The 18,216-nt window shown below is 61.1% G+C and overlaps 1 protein-coding gene across 1 annotated transcript in view; it reads left to right on the top strand.

Annotated features, from left to right (window-relative positions):
* The window catches only part of LOC102574301 (dedicator of cytokinesis protein 2), a 107,599-nt gene that overhangs the window by 2,499 nt on the left and 86,884 nt on the right, over window positions 1-18,216 (top strand). The window contains exons 2-18 of the mRNA XM_059721156.1: window positions 254-337; window positions 455-495; window positions 688-743; window positions 1,611-1,707; window positions 1,897-2,045; window positions 2,249-2,381; window positions 2,470-2,624; window positions 3,106-3,187; window positions 3,508-3,643; window positions 6,418-6,493; window positions 6,720-6,799; window positions 7,737-7,862; window positions 9,633-9,757; window positions 10,871-10,969; window positions 11,611-11,683; window positions 12,874-12,977; window positions 16,331-16,520. Coding sequence (XP_059577139.1) covers window positions 254-337; window positions 455-495; window positions 688-743; window positions 1,611-1,707; window positions 1,897-2,045; window positions 2,249-2,381; window positions 2,470-2,624; window positions 3,106-3,187; window positions 3,508-3,643; window positions 6,418-6,493; window positions 6,720-6,799; window positions 7,737-7,862; window positions 9,633-9,757; window positions 10,871-10,969; window positions 11,611-11,683; window positions 12,874-12,977; window positions 16,331-16,520 — 1,806 coding nt within the window. The remainder of the gene's footprint in view (window positions 1-253; window positions 338-454; window positions 496-687; window positions 744-1,610; window positions 1,708-1,896; window positions 2,046-2,248; window positions 2,382-2,469; window positions 2,625-3,105; window positions 3,188-3,507; window positions 3,644-6,417; window positions 6,494-6,719; window positions 6,800-7,736; window positions 7,863-9,632; window positions 9,758-10,870; window positions 10,970-11,610; window positions 11,684-12,873; window positions 12,978-16,330; window positions 16,521-18,216) is intronic.

Genomic DNA, 18,216 nt, shown 5'->3' with positions numbered 1-18,216 from the left:
GCGGCTCGCGGCTGTGCCCGCAGGGAACGGCACCCGGGGGCCAGGAGTCACGGCAGCAGTGACCCCGGGGGCTTGGGGCATCCCAGGCTGGGGGTGGCGCATGGGGAAGAGCCTGTGTAAGCTGGGCAGCCCCCCAGCTGCAGGGAGCGGGTCTTTCCCCAGCGCGGGGTCTGCAGGCAGGAGCCGGGCGTGCTGTGGGCACGGGGAGCCGGGCGCAGCCTCACGCCCGGCCGGGCCGTGCTTTCCCCTGCAGCCGTGTGGAACTTCCCGGGCTCCAACGCGCATCACCTGCCGCTGCAGATCGGGGAGGCCGTGCACATCCTGCAGGTGTCGGAGGGTGAGTGCGGGGCGGGGGGCACAGCCCCAGGCAGCCACTGCCCGGAGCCGCCACGTGCAGTCTCGTGCTGGGCGCGGAGGGGCCAGGCCCATCTCTCACAGCCTGTCTCCCTTCCAGGCTGGTACCGAGGGTATTCGCTCAGGAACCGGGCCGCCCAGGTAAGGGTGCTGCTTTCGCCACGTAGGTTGGCCCCCCGGCATCGTGCTCCTCTCCTGCCCAGGGTCTTTGGTGTCCTGAGCAGTGCGGCCACCCCCACGGGCCGGGGCAGGCGCTGACACACGGGGCCTGGAGAGAAACTCCCTCCGTGCCCCTTGCAGGGCAGCTGTGCTGATGGCCCCTCCTCTCCACAGGGCATCTTCCCGGTCTCGCTCATCCACCTCAAGAGCGCCTATGTGGAACGGAGGGGGTAGGTACCAGGCCGGCCGCGTGCGGGTGCCACCAAGTGCTGTGGGCCATCGGGAGGCTCCACGCCAGCCCCTGGCCATGGGGCCATTGATGCGTGGGTGGGTGGGTGCGTGGTCCCCCGGGGAGACGTAGGGTTTGAGAAGGGGGTGCAGGGGGTGCGGGGTGGGGCGCAGTCGCATGCACTGCCAACGTGGCCCCAGCCAGACAGAGACCAGGAGCCGTGCTGGTACGGGACGGGCCTCCCGCTCCGTTAGGCCGTGCAAGGACAAAGCCAGACCCAGCCGTGCTCCAGAAACACGCGTTGCTTTGCTGGGTTACATTCGAGATTCAGCAACCCCAATGTGAGAGGCATAAAACAGCCTCAGCCGTCCCAAGTGATTGCGCTGCTGGGCCTGCAGCCGTCAGAGACAAGCAGACGCGTCTCATTTAGTTTTCTCAAAAAAGATGGAGGCTTCTTTAGCCCCTTGCCAGCACCTCCCGTGCCTCCGTCAGTCCTGTTTGCGCCTGAGCTCGCGTGACTGCACCCGAGTTCAGCGTTTTAGCCGGAGCTGCAGACGGTCTGCAGGGCTGAAAGAGGAGAGAGACACGGCCAGGCATGGCTGACGGATGGCAACGTTGCAGAAGGAAGGCTAGCTAGAATAGGGGAGGACAAGGAGAGGGGTCGTTCACACCCGCGGAGTGGAGAGATTAGCAGGAAGTCAGCCGGCCCCGTCAGCCTGACGAGCAGAAGTGCGGCTGCCCCTCCCAGGCGGCTGGTTTTAAGGAGCGGGAATTCAAAGGGGTGCGAATGCAGCACTGCCCCGGATCCACCCTGGGGGGGTCTGTCAGTGCCCCCCTGCCCCAGCTCACCCGTGGTCCCCCACCCCAGGGCAGAGGAGACGGTGGTGCCGTCGGAGATGCCGCTGGTGCAGGAGATCACCACCACGCTGCGGGAGTGGGCCGCCATCTGGAAGCAGCTCTACGTGGTGAGCGCCGGGGGGGGGTCCTGGGAACGCAGCCCCCACAGGAGGGGTCTGCAGGAGCCGCGGGCACTGGCTGCCCAGGGCAGGCTGGGCGAGGATTGGGGCCCTGGCGGGACAGGGCGAGGGCTGGCGGTGCCCTGCCGCGGGGACCGGGGCCGGCGGGTGCACGTGCCCACGCCCGCTGTGCTGCAGGCGGGGCAGAAGGAGCGCTACAAGCAGGTGCGGAGGATGATGTGCGAGCTGATGGAGCGGCGCTCGCAGCTGCTCTCGGGGACGCTGCCCAAGGACGAGCTCCTGGAGCTCAAGAAGGAGGTGACCAGCAAGATCGACTACGGCAACAAGTGAGCACGGGAGCTGCGGGCAGGGCGGGCTGCACGGCTGGAGCAAGGGCCCGAGGTCGGCAGCAGGGGTGACCCGCGCTACCCGGCAGGCCCGGGGGAGCTGCCCCGCGAGGCAGGGGAGAGGGCTGGATGCTGGGCCAAGCAGCGTGGGGTCTGGGGGCTGCTGGGCCCTGGGGGCTGCCATAGCCATGTGGCCTCTGCAGGATCCTGGAGCTGGACCTGGTCGTGCGGGACAAGGACGAGAACATCCTGGACCCCTACAGGACCAGCATCATCAGCCTCTTCCAGGCCCACAAGCGGGCCACGAGCCTCATCAGCGAGCGCATCCAGGAGATGGTGAGAGCCTACCCCAGCCCCAGCCCCAGCCCGGTCCGGGCTCCCTGGCCCAGGGTACTGGGGCAATCTGACCTGCCGCCCTCCCCAGAGCTCCCAGCACGGCGAGCTGGGCCTCAGCGCCCGCCTGGCCTCCGCGCCCTGCCACAGCCTCTACCTCTGCGTCCGCAACTTCGTCTGCAACATCGGGGAGGAGGCGCAGCTCTTCATGGCGCTCTACGACCCCGCGGAGCAGCGCGTGATCAGGTACCCGCTGGGCGCGCCCGTGGTCCTGGGGTCACCAGCCCCTGCCCTGGTCCCAGCACCTCGTCCCCACGCTCCTGGCTCTGGCTGCAGCTCCTGGCGGTGCTGAGAAACCTCTTGCCCCGCGTGTCTGTGCCCTCGTGCACTGCGCCAGACCGGTGGGGGCACTGCTGGGCATCTGCCTTTATGCACTGCCTGGGTGTGGGTGCTGGCGGTGGTCGGGGGCGTCCACCCCGCACCCTCGGAGGCCGGTGCCCTGCAGCCCCCTGCTCTTGCGTGCAGCACGCTGGGCTCCGACGGCCCCGCTTCTGGGCTCAGGCTGTTGTGGGACGGTTGTGGGAGCCCTCCTCGGGGCTCGGGGGCTCGGGCTGCAGCCAGGCACTGACCGTCCTGGGGCGGGGGATGCGGCTGCGGGCAGGGGTGCACCCCAGCGCACGTGACACCATGGGCCCCGTGTGTCCTGACGCTCCCTGTTCCCCGGCAGCGAGAACTACCTGATCCGCTGGGCCAGCACCGGGGTCCCCCAGGACATTGAGCTGCTCAACAACCTCAAGGCCGTCTTCACGGTGAGCTCCTGGCCTGTTCCTGCTGCCCGAGCCATCGCTGCCTCCTTCTGCTCCCCCAATGCCAAGACACAAGCCCCCGGCACCCCTCGTTACCAAACGAGCCCCCGCGCGCACTCCAGGAGTGGCCCCTCTGCTGTGCCCAGACACCTGCACGGGGCCACTGGGAGCCCCGGGGAGCCCCTGCCCTGGGCCAGCGCGGTTGTGCCACCCCCCGTGCTGGCTTGGCCCCAGGGGGAGGCGCGAGGTCGGCCCCATGTGGGAGCCGCCCAGCGGTGCCCCCATGCCCGGGAGCCCCCCCGAGCCCATCTCTCCCTCCCCAGGACCTGGGCAGCAAGGACCTGAAGCGCGAGAAGCTCTTCCTGGTGTGTCAGATCATCCGGGTGGGACGCATGGACCTGCGGGACGTGCACACGCGCAAGCTGAGCACGGGTTTGCGGCGGCCCTTCGGCGTCTCAGGTGAGCCGGGCCCTGCGGGGAGGGACTGTGGGGCCACATCCAGTCCAGTCTGGTCTGAGGCAGGATCGGCCCCGTCCAAACCAGCCCAGACAAACCCCGTGTCCTACCAACACGACACAGTCGCCCCTGACACAGCCCCGGGCATTGCCCCCGCCCCTGTCCCCGGGATACAGGGGGGCCGTGGCTGCCAACGTCCTGCTGCTGCCGGGGGGTCATGGGCGCTGCAGAGACCCCAGCCCCACTGCAGAGGAAGGGGAAACCCCGCGGCGTGGCACGGCTCAGTCGGAGCAGGCTGCAGCCCCTTCCCAGCTTGCATCCCCTCCCCTGGGGTACAGGAGGGGCTGGAGTTGGTAGGAAAGGGCTTTTCCAGCCCGTGCAGGGGCAGAGGGCAACGCATCAGGCGCGCAGCCCGTACCCCGGATCGAGCTGCCCTGCCTGCGCGGCCCTGCTCTGCCCCTGACAGATGCTCAGCCAAGGTATTGATCCTCAGCAAATTGGAGCTAGTAGGAAATTATTGATTCTAATTGGCTAATTAGCCAGGGCTGGGACCTCCAGCACCAGTAATTACAAGGTGAATTATTGAGTGACAACTGGTAATTGTGCTTGGAGCAGAGCCTGGCGGGGAGCGGCCAGGCTGGCTCTCTTGGCTCCTGCTCTGCCTGGGGCTGTCGATCCTGGGGCTTGGAGCTTGGAAACCCCTCTGCGGCGGAAGCAGAGACGAGCCCTGGGCCTCTTGGCAGCCTGCAGAGATCACCTGCGAGACCGGGCAGTGTAGGGGATGCTGCCGCGCTGGTTGCTGACAAATGCAGGACTCGCTGCCTAGACAAAGTTGCTTAAAGGTTTCAGACTTGCTTGAGAGACAATCTGTAGCTCCCTGGTTCTGGGCAGGGCAGAGCGGCTGCTCGCTGCATCTGCGGTGGCCGGCGAGACCGGGGCGGGGGGCACTGAGCACAGGGTTTGGAGACAGGAGACACATGCTGAGAGGAGGACGGGGCAGCCCGTGCAGCGGGAGAATGGGGAGGTGATTGCACCTTGGTCAGCGCTGCTCAGGCCACAGCTGGGCGCTGCGTGCCCCTCTGGCCTCCACGTTTTTAAAAGGCCGTGGAGAAGTTGGAGAGGATCCAGAGGCAGCAATGGAGATGATGAAGGGCTTGGAAGGCAGGTCCTGAGGAGAGGCTGGAGCTGGGCAGGTTCAGCTGGCAGAGAAAGTGCTTAAGGGGGGACGTGGCAGCAGTCTGCAAATCCCTGAAGGGCTGCCAGAGAGAGGAGGGAAAGCGCCCGGTCCCTCCTGCTGCTGAGAGGAGGGCGCGGAGGATGGCTCGGAGTTGCAGCAAAGCAGGTTTAGGTTGGAGAGTCCCTGTCCAGGCAGCACGGCCGTGGGAGGGACACCCGGCGGGGCAGCCTGGGGGCACGGGGACTCACTGGAGGGTGCAAGGAGAGGCTGGACGGGCGCTGGGGGATGATCCAGGTGCAGCGATGACTGCGCTCTGCTCTGGGGGGTCCCAGGCATCTGGGCTGTGCTGGTTCCCCCTTCTCCCCTTGTCAGGGGGTTTGAAGCCTGGGGCAGGTGGGGGGGTCTGTGTGGGGATGGTACATGGGGGCAGGGGGAGGATATCCTCTAGACTGCCGCTGAGGAACCAGGACCCGGCCTTTCTTTGCAACGCTGCAGTCAAGGGAAAGGCTTCTCTGGCTCTTTCGGGATCTTTGGCTTGAGCTGCAGCAGCTTGTAGGAGGTGTCTCCGTTGCACAAGCACGTGGCCAAGCCCGTGCGACTCGGTGGGGCGCGTTTCTGACGTGCTTGCAGCTCGTTTTAGACAGGGAGTGAGGGCAGATGGAAACTCTGGTCCGCGCAATGCGGGAGGCTGGAGGGGTGAAGATCTCCACCCCCACCGGCCGTGCCGTCTGCGACCTGTGGGGACCTGGGCGATGCTCCTGGTGCCGCGGGGCTGGGGCAACTGCTCCCTTCTTCCAGCCCTTCCCTAATGCAGGTCCCTTGGGAACGGACCGAGCCGGGGGCCAGGCCTTTCGCTCCGTCTGGGGCGCAGTTCTCCAGCCAGGAGGGTTTTCCTGGAATTCAGTCAGAGTTTTCCATGTTTCCTCTTTCTGCCGCCCCTTCCCATGCTCATCACCTCACCCTCCACCCCGCCTTCATCTGGGAGCCCGGCTCTTTGTAGGTCCTTTTACTAGCGGTCATAGGGCTCAACAGGGATTTCACAAGGTCACATCTACCCAGCCCCTGCTCCAGGCAGGATCAGGCCTGACTCATCCAGCCCAGCCCAGGGCTGTGCAACCTGCTCCTGGGAGCCTCCAGCGGGGGAGTCTCCGCCGCGTCTGGGAGCTTGCTCCAGTGCTCGTCAGGACGTCCCTCCTTTCCCCGGGGCGCTCCGCTTCGTGCCGGCCGCCAACGAGACACGGAGCCATTGACTCCTACCCTCGGAGCCCGACAGTCCGGCCACTTCCCTGCGCGCCGTACAGCCCCTCGTGCAGCTGGCCCTTCCTGCAGCGAGAGCACACGCTGGCTCCTGTTCAGCTCATGAACCGCCGTAACGCCCAGGCCCTTCTCCAGCACGGTCCTTCTCCCGTTCTGACCCAGCAAGGGTGGCAGCGCCACAGGCACGGGTTTCTCTGGGTGATATCTCTTCCTGTGTTTCACCCAGGACCGGTCCTCCAACCCTCCAGCAGCTCTAGATGCAGGCGCTAGGCATGTAAAGGCATCGCAGCCTGCCTGTGTGTGGCAGCCCTTGCCATCGTGTCCTGCCTCTTGTCTCTTGCAGCAATGGACATCACAGACATCATCAAGGGGAAATGCGAGAGCGACGAGGACAAGCAGCACTTCATTCCTGTGCACCTGTGAGTAAAGCGCTGTTGGGTGTAGGGATATGGGCAGACACACCGGCAGACTCTCCCTGTGGCTGGAGAAAGGTGTTTGTGCCCAAAAGCTTGCAAAGAACAATTTTTCCAACTATTTAGTTGGTCTAGTAACCGCATCAGCTGGCTCCCCGCCTGCCCCGTCCCGGCTCCAGTCCTCTCTCTCCGGAAGGAGCTGAGACCCCCCCGGCACTTCTGCTTTTTTCAGGGTGGCAGCAGAGAACGATTTCCTTCACAGCCTGGTCAAGAAAGCGGTGGAGGGGAAGGAGATCAACCACAAAGGCCAAGGTACGGGCAGCCCGGGGCGCTTCCCACCTGCCTGTGCCCCTCGCCGCGCCGTCTTCTGCCTTCTGTGCAGATGCAATAGCAAAGGGCTTAATGGAGCGCCTGGACTCAGGGAAGGTGTCCAGACTCTGGGGCAGGGTTTTCTTCCCCAGGGCTAGACTCAAGGACCGGGGATGTGGGCATTTGACTTTCGAGAGATGCTTGCAACGGAAAGGGAAGGTTGAGCAGTGCTTCCCCGGGGTGCGCACCCGGGATCTACCTGAGTGCCTCTGGGAGGTCGTCCTGCCCCGTCTCTCCCAGGCTCCATCCTGGCTTTGCAAAGTGCATTGGCCCAGAGCAGCACAGCTTCACGGTGGTTCGGAGATCAGTATTTGGTCTCTGCAGGGGCTTTAGCTGTTAATTGCCACCACTATTAGGACCAATGCCTTAAATGAGCCTGTGAAGCCCTGGAGCGTGGGCCTGTTGTGCTTGTAGTGGCCTGGGCCACGGGGAAGGCAAGTTGCTGCGCTGCACCATCATCTTCATCTGCAGCCTCAGAGCTGGGTTGCAGGGCTCCATCCTGAGGGTGACCAGCCCCGCACTAGCGGCTGGGTCCTCACCCAGAGGGAGGGAGGGAGGGGATTCCCAGCAAGGGGTGGGGGAACATGGTACCAGGTCATACGAGCTTGGGAAGGCATCGGAGAACTGGCTTGGAGGAATCCAGCCGTCTGCCCTGGCTGGGAGGTGGAGGTGTCCCCCTCCTTTGGGTGCTACAAGGATTCAGCTTGTGCAGCTGCTTTCTGCCGTGGCAGGATGGCCTGTCCAGGCCGGCTCTCATGCGTGTGCAACAGGCCTGCACACCCCCAGACTGCACAAGGGGATGCCAGGCTGGGAACCCAGGCCTCTGACTGAGCTCCTCTGGGTCCATCCCTGTCCCCACCCGGCTCTCTCCCCGCTCCAGGGTTCTGGGTGTCCCTGAAGATGCTGTGGGGGGACCTGACGCAGGTGCGGAAGGACCATCCTCACCTGGTGGACCGCCACACGGTCGTGGCCCGCAAGCTGGGCTTCCCAGAGATCATCATGCCAGGTGAGCGGAGAAGGCAGCTTGGGCCGAGGTGGCAGTGGTGACCCCAAGGCCCCTCTGCGCGCGGCCCCGTCCTCCTTGGACGCTTCATGGCATCTTGCTGGGAGTCACTGTGCCAAGCTGGAGGCATTGCCTGCTGTCCGTCCCTGGCCTGACTCTGAGCATCTACTGCTCACGTCCTTCCAGTGCCGGGCTTCTAGGAGGGATAGCGGGTATGCACACACGTGTGTGTGTGAAAGTATGTGTGCGCGCATGTCTGTATGCGTGAAAGTGCATGTGTGCGTGAAAGTGTGTACATGCATGTATGCGTGCAAGTGTGTGTGCATGCTTGTGCACATGTATGTGTGTGTGAGCATGTGTGCCTGTGTGCATGCTTGTGCACATGTACGTGTGTGTGAGCATGTGTGCCTGTGTGCATGCTTGTGCACATGTACGTGTGTGTGAGCATGTGTGCCTGTGTGCATGCTTGTGCACATGTACGTGTGTGTGAGCATGTGTGCCTGTGTGCATGCTTGTGCACATGTACGTGTGTGTGAGCATGTGCGTGTGTGTGCATGCGCATGTCTGCACATCTCTGTGTGTGTGAAAGTGCACGTGTGCATGCAGGTGTGTGCAATGTGTATGTGCAAGTGTGTGAAAGTGCACATGTGCATGCATGTATGTGTGCACAAGTGTGTGCATATGTATGCATGTGCATGTGTGTGAAAGTGTGTGCTTGTGTGTATGTGCGTGCATGTGCATGTGCCTGTGTTTTACCAGCAGGTGGGCCAACTGCCCTTCCCTTCCCTTCTCCTGCCCAGCTGGAAGCCGGTGTCCTCTTCAGCCGCCTGAGCAGGGCCCTGCCATGGGGCAGCGGCTGGGGCAGCTCAGGCCACAGCTCTGGCCCCGGGCAGGACCGCCTGGTCCCTGCTGCTGCCAGCCCTTCAGGGCCCGGGGGTCTCAGGCACTGGCGGTCCCTGGCTCTGAGGCTGCTCCACTTCCCATTTGAGTCGTTCTGGTCCCACCGCTGAAGAGGTGCCGGGGGGCTGGGGACGCAGGCCACCCACCCTGGTAGAGCCTGGTCTGGGGGTGTGAGACGAGTCCCCAGGCTGCACTGCAGCATGGAGGTGTCTAGTATCTGCTATTGCAGCAGGAAGGAATATTTTACCCCCTCTGCAGCTCCATGCATTGGGCGGGGGCTGTTTAAGCCCCCCCACAGAGGTGCGGGTGCTGCTGCAGCCCCGGCTGGGGATGGGGCTGGGCTGTGCCCATGCTCCTGCTGCATCGACCCCGTGGGGTCCTGGCGGGAGGGTCTTGCCCCCGCGCTCAGGCTCAGACCAGGCAGTCACAGCAATAGGCTAGGTAAGGATTGTCTGGATGGTTGGGAGAGGCCGGATCCTGCCTCAGGCAGGGGCCTGGACTAGGTGGCTTCCTGGGGTCCCTTCCACCCCACGTCCCCATGAGGTTATGCTTCAGGCATGAGTGAGGGGTGGTGTAGGGGCCATTGGGACCCCTCTCAGTCATGGCCTGAGAGCGGAGGAGTAGGGTGGCAATGCTGCCATATTTCAAACCCAGGTAAATGTGCGGAAGGGGCTGATTGATGCTGCTGGGCTGGGCTGAGTGGGTAGGACCCAGGGGGGCTTCTCGGCTCCAAGCCCGGGAGTCTCTGGCACGTGCACACGTTCGTCCTTCCCCGAACGGTCCGTCGGCACCTGAAGGGAGAGCACAGGGGCCGTGAGGGCCGGAGGTGGCGGAGGCCCGGCCTCACCGGCTGTGCTGTGCGGTTCTCCCCAGGGGATGTCAGGAACGACATTTACCTCACGCTGGTGCAGGGCGAATTCGACAAGGGCAGTAAGAAGACCCAGAAGAACGTGGAGGTGACCATGTGTGTCTGCGACGAGGCTGGAGCCGTGATGCAGGTGAGGGCGCCTGCGGCTGTGGGGCTGGCAGGCATCGGGGCACGGGGACGGGAGGAACAGCTGGTGGATTAAACCTACCGGCCAGCTGGGATGGACTCTCCTTTGACACCCGGTCACTTCCCTCAAGGATGCCTGGCTTTTCCAGAGTCTTGTACCATATTTTCTGGCATACAACACACCCACAAATATAAAATACCTTCTTTTTGAGAGGCATTTTTTCCCTGGCACCAAGCCTTGCCTGGGGGCAGCTCTGCCACGGTTGCCCCGTGGGAAGCCTCAGCCGTCTCCTCTTCTCTCATCTCTGGCTGGGGCGTCCTTAGCTGTTCATTTCTTACCAGGCTCTGGAAAGAGACCTTCAAAATGGGTCTTAAAAGCTATTTTATCTCCTGAGATTTCTCATCCCATCCCCTTCTCCCCAGTTCTAGCAACAGGGCAGAACTGGCCCAAGCATCCATGTGGACGTACCTGGTCGTTCCCTCTACACAAACCTTCTTACCGCCTTGGCGGGTCTCCCTCGACCCCCAGGAGCCAACTCCTTGGGCATCTCCATGGCCTACCAGTCTCCTTCCTCTTGTTCACCCACCTTTTCTCCTACATTAGCACATCTGTGGCTCATCATCACACTTCTTCCTGCCATCAGTAGCATTTTGACTCCTTTTGTGTGTGTGTGTGTGTGTGTGTGTGTGTGTGTGTGTGTGTGTGTGTGTGTGTGTGTGTGTGTGAATGTCTCTCTCTCAAATCATGGGTTTCTGGAACGGCCGTGTTTGCACCCGATACAGTAAACCACCCAAAACCTACTGTGTGATTACAATGAGTTTCCTAATTCCTGTAGCCAGGCCAGTCAGGGTAGTCAGTGCAGGCTAGTACAGCCGTGGCAGGCATGCCAAGCTGGCCAAGAGGTCGAGGCAGAGGAAGGAAAACCTGCTCGGTCTTGGTGGCATCAAGCCCCTCTATGCAGTGGGGATCCCAGCCTGGTTGTGGGGTGGTGCCAGGGCAGAGCTTGGTGTCTGTGCAGAACAGGGCAACTCTCTGCATGTCTCGGAGTCCAGAAAACTGGGACACGTCTTGCCAAAAGCCCAATATTAACCAACCACCCTGCTGTCCTCCCCCCAGAACGTCATTTACCAGGGCGCGGGGGACAAGCCGGCGAGCGAGTATCGATCCGTGGTGTATTACCAGCAGCGGCATCAGCGGTGGATGGAGACAGTGAAGGTCTGTATGAGCTTTCCCATGAGCTGTCAGTGTCGGGGATGGGACCATCTAGCACTAGGCCCCTGCAAATGGGCTGAGTTTCTGGGTCCTCTGGGAGAGATCTGTGATGGCCAAACTCTGCCGGTCTCCTCCAGACCAGCCCGCAGCATGGGCTGAGCTGGAGTCCAGCTCCGGCCCTTCCCTATCAGCCTGCTCTGTACTCCTGGACAAGCGCCCAGCACTGCCTTCGCTCCCTTTTGGCCTCGTGGCTGTGGGGTGAGAGAGAAACCGGGCTCACAGGGTCTAGGGACTCAGGCTTGGCTACAACTTGTGGAGGGAGCCCCTGGGTCATGGGAGATGCACATGTACACAGATGTACAGATGTGTACACACTCATGTTCATGTGCGTACATGTGCCTATACGAGCATGAATGCACAAGCACACACATGCATGCAGATGCGTGCCCAGATGCACATGCATGCAGGTGGATTTGCACATGCATGGGCAAATGTGCAGGCCATGCTTGCACACTTACATGTCCAGGCCAACGCATTTCACCATCTGGGCAGCTTCTTCCCTGTAGGCAGGCCACTCACCCTGCCCCCTTCTCTGGGCCGGTACGCCTGTTCTCTGTTGACTAATGCAGCGTCTTCTCCCCAAGATTGCAGTCCCCATTGAGGATGTCCACCGGACCCACCTGAGATTCACCTTCAGGCATCGCTCCTCCAGCGACTGTGAGTCTCCCTTGCTCTTACCCGGCTCTGCTGAGGACGCAGGCCAGGGCAGAGGCCTCTCTCCTGCGCGAGGCTGCGGAGCTGAAAAACCAGTGTGTGGGGACAGGGCACGGCGCTGCCACATGGCTCTGGTCAGGGCAGTTTCGAGGGCTTGCCACAGAGATGGGAATTGCACAGATGTAGCACATGATGGAGGCACAGGGCATAGAAATCATAGATGTCCCAGAGCCGCAGGGCTGGCAGGGAGCTGCGGGGTCACATCCAGTTGAAGCCCTGCCTGAGGCAGGATCAGCCCCGTCCAAACCAGCCCAGACAAACCCCGTGTCTGACCTTGGAGCCGCACAACACAGTCACCCCTGACATCCCTGGGCATCATCCCTGCCCGTCCCTGGGACACGGGGGCTGCAGCCACCTCCCTGCTACTGCCAGGGGGGGCACGGATGCTGCAGAGAGCCCAGGCCCAGGCCGTGCCCCCGCTGCAGGGGAAGGGGAAACCCCCCAGTGTGGACCGGTCTGAGCAGGGGGGCAATCCCTTCCTGCCCCCGTGCAGCGCGGGGCTGAGCCTGAGCGCGGGGACCAGACCCTCCACCAGGACCCTGCGGGGTCAGTGCCAGCAGGAGCATCGGCACAGCCCATCCCATCCCCAGCACCTCTGGGGGAGGCTGAAACCCCACCCTGACACACGGGGTAGAAAGGAGACGAGGGGACAACCAGCAGAAAATCCAGCTCCCAGAAGTGCTGACCCTCGAGGAAGGGCTCTGGGGCTCCAGAGAGCAGGGGTCAGTCCCTGGGTCTCATCTGGGTATGGGACAGTCGGGATGTGGGTGGGTGGTCTGATGTGGAGCAATGAAGAGACACGGCTGTGTGGCTGGTCGGTCTGAAATCCTGTCCCCGTGCCTGCGCCTCGTCAGCCGTTTGATTACCCACCAGTCTGCTAACGAGCCGTCCGGGCTCCTTCTGTCGGTTCCTCCCGTGGTCTCTGGTCTTTGCAAAGACCTGCGTGGCACAAATCTCCCAGGCTCCCAGTGGACGTGAGACCCCTCTTTGCCCGGCCACCAGCTGCCACGCGTTAATAAGAGCGGGGTAAAATCTGCCACTCCCTGCACTGGGACGATGCCCCCGCGGCGAGGAAGCGCACGTTGTGGGCTGAGCCCAGGACTGACCTCTGGCTCTGGGGTTTTGTCTCCTAGCTAAGGACAAAAGCGAGAGGGTTTTCTCCATGGCCTTTGTGAAGCTGATGAGACCCGACGGCACGACCCTGCATGATGGGGAGCACGACCTTATCCTGTACAAGGTACTAGTGGGCCCGGGTGGATCTAGGGGCTGGAAACAGGGGAGGCCACGAGGATGCACAATCGGCCTCTCCCTAAGTTTTGGACGTGCAAGGCCAGGTGCCCGGGGGAGTTGGGGTCAAGCCTCTCGGGGTGCAGGCAGCAGGGACCTGCCCTTCCAGATGTTTCCCAGCACTTCCCCTTGGCTCTCTGCCTGTAACTCCCAGCGTCCCCCCTTTGCCCAGGCTTTCCTCAGCCCCTTTCTGCTCTTGATCCTTGGACGTGCTTGAGGGGCAGCGAGCGCAGCCGGCGCGCTCTGCTCGGGACCCCTTGGGGCACTTCTTGTTAACCCTTGACCCTCACGCCTGCCCCTGCTTTTGCATGGGTTGTTCCAGGAGCTCCGTGGCTGCACACGTGGTGACCCCCTCTTATACCGGGTGCGAAGACTTTCTGTGTGGGCCTGTGCCCACGTCTCCACGGGCATCCATCAGACCTTTCTGCTCCTGGGTGGGGGTTCAGTGCATGCTGGGGGCCCCCTGTCACAATGTGACTTCATTTTCTGGCCCCCTTTCTATGCATGGATGTGGGTTCAGACATGACCAAGGGTAACAGCTCCCACAGGTGCAGCTCTGCAAGCCAGGAGCACAAAAGCCCTCTCACTCTTTGCACATTTTTATTGATTATTTGGAGGCCGAAAATGGAGTTTCCTGATTAATCTGGCATGTGCCATACACTGGGGAAAGTCTGCATGTAGTTTGGGGGGCAGGACAAGAATAGAAAAGGATCTGAGTAAATTAGAAATCTGGGTTATACCCAATGAAATCCAACAGAGGAAAATCTGCTAGATCTTTAGAAGAAGATTGAAAGGGGACACCCCGCGTTGCCGAGAAGGGTCTGGATCCCCGGCTCGGCGTGCGCCCGCGATGAGACGGTGCTGCAGGGCTGGGCTGCGCTCGCAGTATTGTAGGCGGGACGCGCGCGGCGATAGCACTGGTCGTCCGACGTCCAGCTCCGGGCACCGCATTTTAACAAGTGCGGGGAGAAACTGGAGAGGGTGCAACAGCAATTGATAGGGATGGTACAAGGGATGTAAGGCAACAGTGTGAGGGCAGGTTGAGAGAGCTAAGTGCGCTTCACCTGGAGGAAATACATCTATAGGGGCCTGCTGCCTCCAGGCCTCTTCGCCCGCAGTCAGTGCAGCTACGCTGCCAAGCTGCCCTGGCCTGTCCGTGTGACCTGTGCCTGGTCAGTCTCCTGTCTCGCCGGCAGCCACCTCTGTCCTCCCTGCTTACTAGGCACCTCCATCCGTCCGAGGGTTCAGCTTTCAGACTGTTTTCCGTGGGTGAATTAGGATGCGTTGTGCCCGCTCAGTCAGACCTCCCGTAGCCTCTGTAGCAGGCACGTACGTGCGTCTGGCCCGCGCCGCGGAGCCTTTAGAAAGGGCGGCAGTCTTGATCGAAAGCCTCGGCAGGACGGAGACTCCCCGTGACCCTGGAGAAACCGCTTCGACACTTCCTCACGCTGTTAAGAATTTGCATCTGATTTCTATTCTGAATTGTCCGGCTCCGGCTCCAGCTCCTCACCGTGGGATCTTGCCTTTCCTGTTCCTGCCGGATGAAAGAGCTGTCTTATCAGACAGAAATTGCTCTCGGGGTTTCAGGACGAGCCTTTCTGGCCTCTCTCAGGTGCCGGGCTTTGTGCCTTTACCTCCGCCGGGATGGTCTCCCAGCCAGGACCGGCGGGCTCTGTCTCCGCCGTGCCCACCCCGCAGGCCTGCCTTTCTCCCCTCTGGGCTCTGGCCAGTGGTGCATTTAGTAACGGGACAGCCGGCATCAGTGGAAGTACTGTTGCTTTGCACAGCAGGACAGAGAGGTGCGAGGAAAGGAGACTGAAACAGTCAGCAGCCCCACACGCGCCCGGGCTGCCCGCCGGCTGGGCTGAAGGGCTGACCTGCTCACAGCGGCGCCTGGTTTGAAATGCTCCCTAATAACGGAGGGAGTCTCGTTACTGATGCCGGATTCCTCCGTCCTCGTCCGTCGCTGCGTCTGGCCCTGCTTCTCCGGCCTGGTTTGGCAGGATCCTGAGAGCCGGCAGCTCCTCCGCTTTCCATGCAGCAATTTGTCTTTATCCATTGCTTCATTCTCCCACCTGGTCCCTCAGTAGTGCTGTTAATTTAACCCCGTGAACCGTCTGGCAGTCATCAGCTGTTGCAGGAGAGCTCTGTGCTCCATCGTGATACCCTCCTGGCATCGGTCTTTCTCTCTTTCTTCACCTGGAGAAGCAAAATAGATCGAGCTGCTTTACCCTCTCTTTGGAAGACCAGTTTTCCAGACCTTAAATCATCTGCATAGCTCTTTGCTGAACCATTTACAATTTTTCTGCATCTTTTTCAAAGCGTGGACATGAGACAGCATGCGGTATTGCTCACGTAACGTTCCTATGCTCATGTTCACTTAAACCCCAGTATTTGTAGTTATTTGTGCTCCATGTTGTAGGCCTGGCCCTTTTCTTATAAGTGTCTTTTTGTCCTTGTATGTCGCTGTATGACCTTGCATTTGGTTGTATTAAAACAGGCTGTTCCCTGGATTGTTCAAATGACCGTCTCACCAAGCGATACAGGCTGGCCGCTATAATGGACCCGCCCCACCTTTGCTTTGCGCTTTCCAGTTTTTATCTCAGCTGCAAACTGCAGCAGCCGTGATTTTAGATCTTCTTACAGGTCATTGACAAAGATATTGAGGAGCTGGAACCAGAAACAGATCCTTGTCGCATCTCTAGAAATGCCTCGGTGGGATGGGTACCAGGAAACGAAGGCCTGACAAGACCATTAGGTTGTCTAGTCCAACCTCCTGTATATCGCAGGCCAGTGTTCCCCGTTTACAGAGCTAACAGTTGATTAGGTAACCAATGGCTTCGCTGGTTTTAATAGGGTGCTAATTACTTGATCAGACTGTCAAGCATGTTCCAAGCTCAAGTATTTCATAGCCCTCGGTGGGGGCAGGCGACAGGACAAGGAGCAATGGGCTCAGGCTGCAGCAAGGGAAGCTGAGGTTGGACGTTAGGAAGGACTTTCTCCCGAGGAGGGTGGTGAAGCACTGAAAAAGGCTCCCCAGAGTCTCCATCCTTGGAGGTGTTGAAGACCCGGGTAGATAAAACCTTGTCCGGGATGACGTAGTTGGGGCTGGTCCTGCTCGGACCAGGGGCTGGACGAGATGACTCCTGAGCTCCCTTCCAGCCTCCTTGCATCTGATTCTGTGATTTCTAGATCAGTGCCGATACCTCCAGCAGCAGCCTCGTGGCTTCATGCAATATTGTGCTGTACGGGTTGAACCCACCTAGCGTCTCGCTCTTTCTGATGACGCGCTCCGTGTTTCAGGGTGACAGCCGGAAGCTGGAGGAAGCCAGCTGCTACCTGCACCTGCCTTTTACCGGAAGCGTGTCCGAGGCAAAGGCCCTGTCTGGTGCCTCTTTCCGAGTGAGCGGCAGCATGGCTGGCATAAGCGTGTCTTCCCGGGACAGCTTCCAGATCTCTACCCTCGTCTGTTCCACGAAGCTGACCCAGAACGGTACGTAGCAGCCTTCCCTTGCTCTCGGCCCGTGCGCACACCAGGATCGTTGCATTATGCCAAGCCGTCCGGTCCCGTGCGCCCTCGGCACCTAAGTTGTATCCATAGGACCTTCTCCGTGCACCCCCTGGGCGCGCATGCAGCTGCACAGCACACCGTGTCTTTTTGTAAATGCTGGTGTTTTACAGCTAAAGAAAATAAGTGGCTAAGTGTTTAGCTCCCTGGAGTCCAAGAGCTGGAAGGCCTAGTGCCTCCTGGGGATATGTCCTGGGGGGGCCTTTCAGTCCAGACGTTGGCACAAAAGATGTCTAGCAAAGGTGTCATGTGATGATATCTCTGCAACATGTAGGCGAGGAGATGTGAAAGACGAACTCTAGCACTGCTCTGAAAATGGCTGAATAACTAGCCTCAAGGACATGTGTGGTTGTGGTCTCTTTGGGACTTGACCCAAGATCAAGCTAATAGATGTTTGGCCTAATTGCCGGCTCTGCAAGCAGTGGCAGAGTCAGGGTTGCACACCGGGCGTGGTTGTACCGATGCCAGCGCAGGGGACGGCCGTGCCGTGCTCGTCGATCAGTCACACACTCCCGTGGCCCCGGCATTGCAGGACTGGATTGCCCCAGAGTCCTTTCCTGGATTTACCGCAGACGTCCGTAAGACGGGGACGTGCTACCGTCTCCGTCCTGCCGAGAACTCGGGCAGAGCAGCCAAGTCCAGCTCCGGGTAGCACCGGTCTCGGGGTCGCTCCTGGCAGGCTTTCGCTTACGAGGCTGACCTGAGCTGCTGGCAGCCAGCTGCTCTGACTTCCTCTGCTGAGGGGTCTTCTCGCTGCCTGGGGTCGTTTTCCAGAATTAAACACAGGGCCACATCCAGTGGCAGCGCGTCGGCCCTGGATGGAGTTAAGGTACCAAGGTGTGAGCCATTCACCCTGCCCCCGTCCTTGAAAAGCAGCGAGTGCGGAAGGTGTGTGGCCGGGGCACTGGTAGCAGCATTGCCACATCAAGGAAAGTGATGCTTCCCCTCTGTTCAGCATGGGGGAGGCCACATCTGGAGTCCTGTGTCCAGCTGTGCCCCCACTACAGACAGGATGTGGACACACTGGAGAGAGGCCAGCGGAGGGAACGGAAATGGTTGTGGGGTTGTGGGACAGGACTGGTGAGGAGAAACTGAGGGAAATGGGCTGATTTAGTCTGCAGAAGGGAAGACCGAGGGGGATTGAATAGCAGCCTTCACCTCCCTGCAGGGGGACTGCAAAGAGGACGGAGCTGGGCTGGTCTCAGTGGGGGCAGATGACAGAAGGAGCAATGGGCTCAAGCTGCAGCAAGGGAAGTTGAGGTTGGATATGAGGAAAAACTTTCTCCCGAGGAGGGTGGTGAAGCACTGGAGCAGGCTCCCCAGGGAGGCGGTGGACTCTTCATCCTGGGAGGTGTTGAAGATTTGGGTAGACAAAGCCCTGGCTGGGAGGATGTAGTTGGGGCTGGTCCTGCTCTGAGCAGGGGTTGGACTAGACGTGACCCCCTGCGGTCCCTTCCTGCCCTCGTTGTCTGTGACCCGAGGATCGTGGTCGCTGTGTCGGTGCCTGGGCTGGGAGCCGAGGGGCTGTAGAGCAGCGAGGGCACGTTGACGTCTCTGGCAGCTCTTGCCTGGGTAGAGCATGCGCTGGGAGAGCACAGGGCGAGAGGCAGCAGACAGGCCT

The sequence above is a fragment of the Alligator mississippiensis genome, chromosome 2 (genome assembly GCF_030867095.1).
Source record: "Alligator mississippiensis isolate rAllMis1 chromosome 2, rAllMis1, whole genome shotgun sequence".
NCBI lineage: Eukaryota > Metazoa > Chordata > Crocodylia > Alligatoridae > Alligator > Alligator mississippiensis.
Note: the sequence above shows the minus strand (reverse complement) of the source record. Positions and strands in the feature narration are given on the sequence as shown.